This window comes from Diabrotica undecimpunctata, chromosome 6 (assembly GCF_040954645.1).
Source record: "Diabrotica undecimpunctata isolate CICGRU chromosome 6, icDiaUnde3, whole genome shotgun sequence".
NCBI lineage: Eukaryota > Metazoa > Arthropoda > Insecta > Coleoptera > Chrysomelidae > Diabrotica > Diabrotica undecimpunctata.
The window spans coordinates 155,704,500-155,711,937 of NC_092808.1; the positions used below are offsets into that span (position 1 = coordinate 155,704,500).

The following is a 7,438-nucleotide window of genomic DNA, read 5'->3' on the forward strand; positions in this document are numbered from 1 at the left end:
TCCTATAACTAGTTTGTTTCTAGACACAGTCCAATTTTTGAAAGCTTTAAATCTTGTATATTTCTAAAATATTGGTCTTCTCATTATATCATTTTTGCTTTCACATAAAATTTGTTTTCAAATATATTGTTGTTTTTTGTACACACTTCGGGAGGTAATGCAGATTAATAATTTGACTCAAGTTATGAGTTTGACTCAAATTATTCCAGGGCATAGGTATATACTAATAATCTATCTTTGTGGTTTTCAGATGAAATAGGTTCTGACGACAGCAAAGCCATACTGGAGAAGCTGGAAAACATAGACAGCGAGACCGACAACTTCGACATAACCTTCGTCAAGATGGCTGACGCCCGCTACGCCAGAAAATGGGGCGTGACGCACCTGCCGGCCATCGTATACTTCCGCCGCCGTTTCCCAAGCATATACAGGGGCGATCTACATTCCGAAGCCGACGTTCTGGAGTGGCTGCGCAAGAACCGCTTCCGTCAACCCGAGCTGAACCTCTTTATGTACGCCTTGATGGCTATCATAGTGGCTTTCTTAATATATACGGCGTTTCTGCTGCAATGCTTTAAGACGCCTACCACCACCGCAGTGGTGGCACATACGAAGCAAAGTTAACTCGTTCAAATCTGAAGGGCTACGTTTCAATTTTTGAATCTGAGTTACTTTTTTTAAAAGTAGGTATGGACTTGAGTGAAGCTCAAAACAGAGTGTGAGAACAATAAAGGAAACGTTATGTTATTACTTTTACATCAGTACTGATGGATGTGTGAATATTACTACATTTTGACTACTGCCCTTTGGTTGAATTAAAACGCAAACTTAATTATATATGAGTTGCAATATTCATTGTATCTCTTCAAAATAGCGTTATTGAGTCAACAGATTCAATAGATTTATTTTTATTTCTGTTTCCGTTTCTTACCTTTTTTTAGTTTGTTCTTGCTTTAAACTTATATACTTAAAATTTTACTTGGTTGTTGCTAGCGTTATTGGTACAATCAGTTTTGTTGTTTTTGTTGTCCTCAGAAATATTTGATACACTGAGATTTTCGGAAACCATTTTCCGAAGTGCAAATCGAAATATTTGCCTCAAAAGCCACAGAAGCTTCTTTACATCATAGTAACTTAGAATTTAAATTTAGTTTATAATTTCTGTGGTCAAAAGTTTAAAGAATATTAAAAACTATCCATCAGTACTGATAATTATCACAGAATAAAATCGTTTTTTTCATTAATTTCAAAATCATTAGTAATTAGTAGACTTACAGCGTACTTAATTTTTTTATTTACAATGTTGGTTATTGTCTACTGAGCGTAATTAAGTACCTAAACCGAAGTGATTAACATCTAGAGTTGTGTGGAATATCATATCCCAATTAGTATCAAATGAGATAGTTATTTTTCTGCTAAGAATTGCTTTGTGACATAAATCCATTTTTTACATTGCCAATGTAAGTCCTATTAGTTTTTTCGGTTCCAATCTTCAAGAATTGCTTAAGTGGTTTTGAACTTAGTCCTGGTATAAAGCAGACAGAACTAATAGCAGAGTGAAAATACATGAAAGAACTTCTCCAAAGAATTTTTGGTACTATGTTGAATATTGTACGTTTCACAACAGACAAAAATATTTACACTAGGTGATAGAGACTATCTACCAGCAATAGAATGTGTTGCTGTTGGATCAGAACAAATTTCCTGTAATATTCCCTGTTGGTGGCAGTACCACGTTCTACTTCATGTAATATCGATTGGATGCTGGGCATTTTTTCCCTAGTAGTGTCAGTCTAAATCTTGTCTCGAGATCTTCTTTAGCTGCTGCTTGGGTGAGGTATCTACTAGTTCTTAATTATTTACCATTATTTTAATACTATAGAACTATTATAGAACTATTATAGAACTATTATAGAACTATTAATTCATTACAATTATTGAACTATCACCCCTATCTCACATGTCAGCAAGATAATTTTACACATAATTCATGAGAGACTAAATACTGCCCCACAAAGAGAAATACCCTAAGAACAAACTGGATTTACCACGTTTTCCCTAGTCTTTTCAATCTAGATCTTGTCTCGAGATCTTCTTTAGCTGCTGCTTGGGTGAAGGATCCATTAATTTTAAATTCCTTACTATTATTTTAATAATATAGTACTATTATTTCCTTACAATTATAGAACAATCTCCTTTATCTCACATGCCAGCAAGATAATCCTACACATAATCAATAAGAGACTCAAAAAAACTTTCCTACAAAGAGAAATACTTCAAGTGCCAACTGGATTTACCAAAGGTAGAGGAACTTAGAACACCTTCTAAACATAAAACAAGTCATAGAAACATCTAGAAACACATAGAAAACATCATAGAAAGACAAATATCACAAACTCTAAAAATAAGGTTGGTCAACTGCTTAATTTTTCCAATACTGACATACGGATGTGAATCTTGGACTCTACAATAAGCGGAAAGCAGCAAGATAAAGGCGACTGAAATGTTTTGCTCGAAAATAATGTTGCGAATTCCGTGGACCGATCACCGGACAAATAATTAAATTTTAAATGAACTAAAGGCTAACAAATGGCTCTCCAGCAATTAAAATACTTTGGACAAGTTATGAGAGAAGACAGAGATAACATTGGAAAGATTTATTATCCGAAGAAAGGTAGAAGGCCGAATATCGAGAAAGATCTCCAACAAGATGGATCGACCAAGACACAGACGACAAGAGATGACAAGAGACAGAGATCTTTGGAGACAGGCTGAAGAGAGACCGTTATTTGTTGAGCGTATCCAATCACCATACTCTACACACTATCAGAAAAAAAGAAATCACAGGAATTCGTTATTTTTCTAGTGAATATAACAGTAAAATAGAAGTCTTCTGTATGAGTACCATCAAATTATCGTTGTGCAAAAGTTCTTCATTTAAGATGGTCTTAAATGCTCTTAAAAAAAGATACTAATACTCTATATATTTGGTTTAGGCTTATTTTTAGCTCAGTTTTTAAACATTTTCCTTACTTGTTTGTAGATAAATGTGATATTGAATATTGTAACATTTTTTTTAGTTAAGTGTTTAGTTATTTCGCTGCCCTTCTTCGTGATGGATTTTCAAATCCTGGACCAATAAGTAACGTAATCGTCAACATTACGAAGTGTTCATCGTTTTTAAATTTAACTATTATTGTTAACGTGTACATATTGTACGATCATTCCCGGAGAAAAAAATAGAGAGAAGAAGAGATCAATTTTGAAGATATATGTGGGTAAACATAGGAATGTAAATCTTCTTAATAAATATGTAAAGGTTGTAATGATTGTTTTATTTATGTTAAAATTTATCATTTAGGTACTAATTATCTTGGCCGGTGCTATGCCGGTACATATCCTGGCTAATGAGATAGTTCAGATGCACCAAAGGGACAACGGAGCTTAAGGTTTAGGAATACAAGAAAAAAAAAGGAGTTTGAAGATTTGGTAGGGCCAATGGTCAAGACAAACAGACAAGGTTGCCTGGACGGAGGCCCTTATCCCAGATGTAGTAAGGTGGTATGAGTGTAAACTCAGACGTGTCAACTTTACTACTTTACCCAATTTATCACGGGGCATGGATCTTTCCAATCTTATACATATACAATAAAGAAGACCGAGGACGATCTGTGTCCTGAGTGTGGAGTGGTGGATGACACGCATATTGTGGTATATGACCTGCATACAGTGTGGGGCGAACCTTGCTGCAGCTGGGCCTGGGATCGCCTCCAGGTAAGACACATGAACTAATGGATAAGACCATTGAAAACAAAAAAATTTTTGACTTGATCATTGGTTTTATGACAGAAACCATAAAACACAAGGAGAAAAAAGAGAGGAGACTACAACAGAGGTAAACTGTTTATTTTAATGTGTCGTATTTGTCGAAGTAAGAGATGGATTGGTCGAAAGAAACTTTCATGGCTGCGTAATATTAGACAATGGTGTGGTTCCAAAGTAGAAGAATTATTTCGCGCAGCAGCCGACAGAGAAAGGTTTCAGGAAATTGTAAACATGATGACGGCCAACGTCTGAATACGGACACGGCACCCAAAGAAGAAGATTTGTCGAAGTGAGGAAGTGAGCCAGTATTCAGCTCCCACTCTTGACGCAGAAAGCTTAAATAAACTTTATGAGTTTTAAATTCTAAATATTAATTTGAAATTTAAACTGTATACTTAAGTTAAATTGTAAATATCTATAAAATTCGAAAAACTTTAAACCCTAAGTTCTCACATAAAAATCTTAGACGGTATTGGAACAGTAAATAATATTCTAGCCTTATTTATTTCTATGTTTACACTTAGGTGTCTTTATGTTATCCAGGTGAGCTATACTTATATCTAGTGTACGATGTGTGTCTTTTTGGAGCAGCCTATTACTGAGTAATGGGCTGGTTTGGATGGAGGGATAAAAGGACCACCCCCCGGGGGTGGAGTATGATTGTCTGTTGCTTGTACCTGTTGGCTGCTCATTCTGGGTAAGTTCAAATTGGTTGAAATATCGACGCGGTCGTTCCTTCCTGCCTATCTCTCTGCACAAGAATGGTTACCTTACAAACTAAGTCCTGGGACACCTTTCCAGAGGTCTTGTGAAGATTCTCATCTCCAAAAAAAAGGTACTAATTAATTGAACAATATTTAGTTGTTTTTTAATACATATTTAATTTAATCTAATAAACGACTAGCGTCACTTAGGAAAGAAATCTAAACTACCATCCAAAAAACTCGACTAAATTTGAATGTGAGAGGTGTCATTCGGATTTTTGCAGAAGAGTTAGGTGATAACTTCAATAATAATAATTGACTAATCCTTCCTCTCAAATAGACCAAGAGCATTAATATTTTTTTTGTTCATTTCCAATTAACGTGTCTCAACATCTTTGGTCATTGACACCGGAGCAAAGGGTTACTATAGTACCTGCAGAGTTTTGATACACAATTTACAATAGTAAAGAATAACAATTTTATATTAATTATATTTTGTTAAACAACTGTGTAGTCTTCAAGAAGTCTATTAGGCTCTTGAGTTGACTTGAACAGTTCAGAAGTACTTTTAAACTCTGGGTTATATTGTTGTCAATGCGAGTGGCCTGGTAGTATTGACATTCTGTGAGGATGTGCTTGACGGTAATAGGAATATCGTTGGAGTGAGAGCATCACTGTTGGTCTGTAGAGGACATAAGATGAGCGTGTGTCAAACGTGTGTGTCCTATCCTCATATCCTCAATCTTAGTATTGCTATCTTCTCTTTTCTGTTCAGGGATGCTAGGGATAAATTGCTGTTAACATTAGATTGTATTTCTCTGACCTTTATGTCTTTAGTGATCCAAAAGTTCCTGCCACTTGCCTTGAATATTTCTTTTGAATTTTGATTTTATATATTCTTGGAGCTGTATGTTGTAGATGGGTAAGCTGGATGTAGATGCTTCTTTTGCAGTGTTGTCAGCCGTCTCATTGCCTTGGATGCCAATATGAGAAGGCACTCATATTATTGTTATTAAAGTCGCTCGGGAAGTGTGGAGATGGATCGATTCTAGTATTTTTTGCACTAGGTGATGTTGGTTGAAAATATTTTTTTACGAATTAATTGCGGCTAAGGAATCGGTGAACACAGCTACACTTGGGCGGTTGTCAAAAGAGAACTCAAGAGCTTCTGAAATACTGAAGAGTTATCCTGAAAACACGCTACATTCATTGGATATTTAATATTTTCGTAATACTGCATGAACTGTAGTGACAGAACAGCCAATTCCATCTACGTTTCGGGATGTATCGGTATAGAGCACCTTATGATAGTGAGATATATTGACAATATCCTTGAAAGATTGTCGAAAAATATTGTAAAGTGTTTATAAAAGGAGGTGTTCTAGACCATGGTAGGGATTCTCATTTTATAGACGCAAATGTTTAAGATAATTTTGTGTCTTGGCACAAGGGTTGTAGGATCTGTGGGATCTTGATAAGTATACATCTATAGATTCTTGGTAAATCGTAGTATCAGCTATAAGATTTTGTGCATCTCAGATTAAGATTGTCCAATTTATACTTGACGATGATAGAGATATCGAAACGCGTCCTATGAGGTAAAAAAAATAAAGATTGTTTTTACAATTCGTGGTTTTACTTAGTGTTAGTAATTGTATTAATTCCTAAGGAAGCTATTAATTACAAGAAAAGAAGATATAAGTAAATAGATCTCAAAGTATCTTCATGTCATCCCTTTCACCGATTTTTTATCTTTTCAGTTATGCAATAAATTTTACAGTTGGTATTGCATATTTATTGCGTATATATTTCGAATAATATTAACTTACATGTGGTCTATTCTGCATTCTGATGCTGCTTTTAAGGTAGCGACTGTTTTTAGTGTATCAAATGCTTTGTATAAGTCCACAAAAATGTGGACCGGAAGTCTATTATATTCGATAGACTATTCTACTAGAGTTTTAAGGCACTGCAGATGGTCATTTGTTCCGTGGCCTGATCGAAACTAGCAAATACAATAAATTATTGTATTTGCTCCTAACGCCATCTGTTAACGTATTAGCAAAGTATACGTTGTTTACTTCTGACAGACCTGTCAAATTCGGACGATATACTAAATTAATAATAAAATATAAATAAATATCATTTGATAGTAAATCGTCTTAGCATTTTACTATAGAGAAAAAAGTAACAACGTCAGTATATAGGTATGCTTCGCTTAAAAAATATGACTGAGAATGGAGACCAGCCGAAAATAGACCACAAGGCCGCAGTAGAAAGAGTTGGTTAGAGAGTTTCGAAAATTATGTAAGGATTATGGAAGTTTAGATTTGAAGAAGAGTCGCCAATGGCAGAAGGAAATGGAATATAATGGCTGAAGAGGCTAAACCCCACAGAGGGTTTTAGCGCTAGAGGAACTATTAAAAAAGATTAATAAGGAAATCATAAACATTTCTAAAACCAGGACTTGTCATATTTATTATGGTTCTAAAATTTGTTACATTTAGTAATTAAAAAAATAAAGTTTGAAGAAGAAGCCCAGGTAGAGTAACTTCGTGCCTTAAAAACCTAAGCCATTAGTAAACAAAAACAACCAAATTTATATTTAGATTAGCAGACAATATTATAATATATAGGCAACATAGTCTATGTATGTTTCATAGACTAAATTAACCATAGATTTTCATAGACCATTTCATAGACCAAAATTAATCTAACAGAATAAAGCATGACAAACTGATGATGTCGATAATCGATAACATATAGAACGGATAGACATAAATGGAGAAAAAGAATCAATATGCAACTTATAACTTGAAGAAGAGAAAGCATAGAAAGAAGAAACATTTCTTAAGTATAGTAGTAGATTGAAGACAAACTTAAAGGCAGAAAGGCAGTTATCTAAACCT

General features: G+C 34.6%; 1 protein-coding gene across 5 annotated transcripts in view; it reads left to right on the forward strand.

Moving 5' to 3' along the window:
* The window catches only part of hlk (hulk), a 93,867-nt gene extending 90,541 nt beyond the window's left edge, over positions 1-3,326 (forward strand). For 4 of the 5 annotated variants that reach the window (XM_072535894.1, XM_072535895.1, XM_072535896.1 and 1 more), the window contains one exon: positions 251-3,326. In XM_072535894.1, coding sequence (XP_072391995.1) covers positions 251-624 — 374 coding nt within the window. In that variant the 3' untranslated portion in view covers positions 625-3,326. The remainder of the gene's footprint in view (positions 1-250) is intronic. The other variant, XR_011951313.1, reaches the window with a different exon arrangement.
* The last annotated feature ends 4,112 nt before the right edge of the window (positions 3,327-7,438 follow it).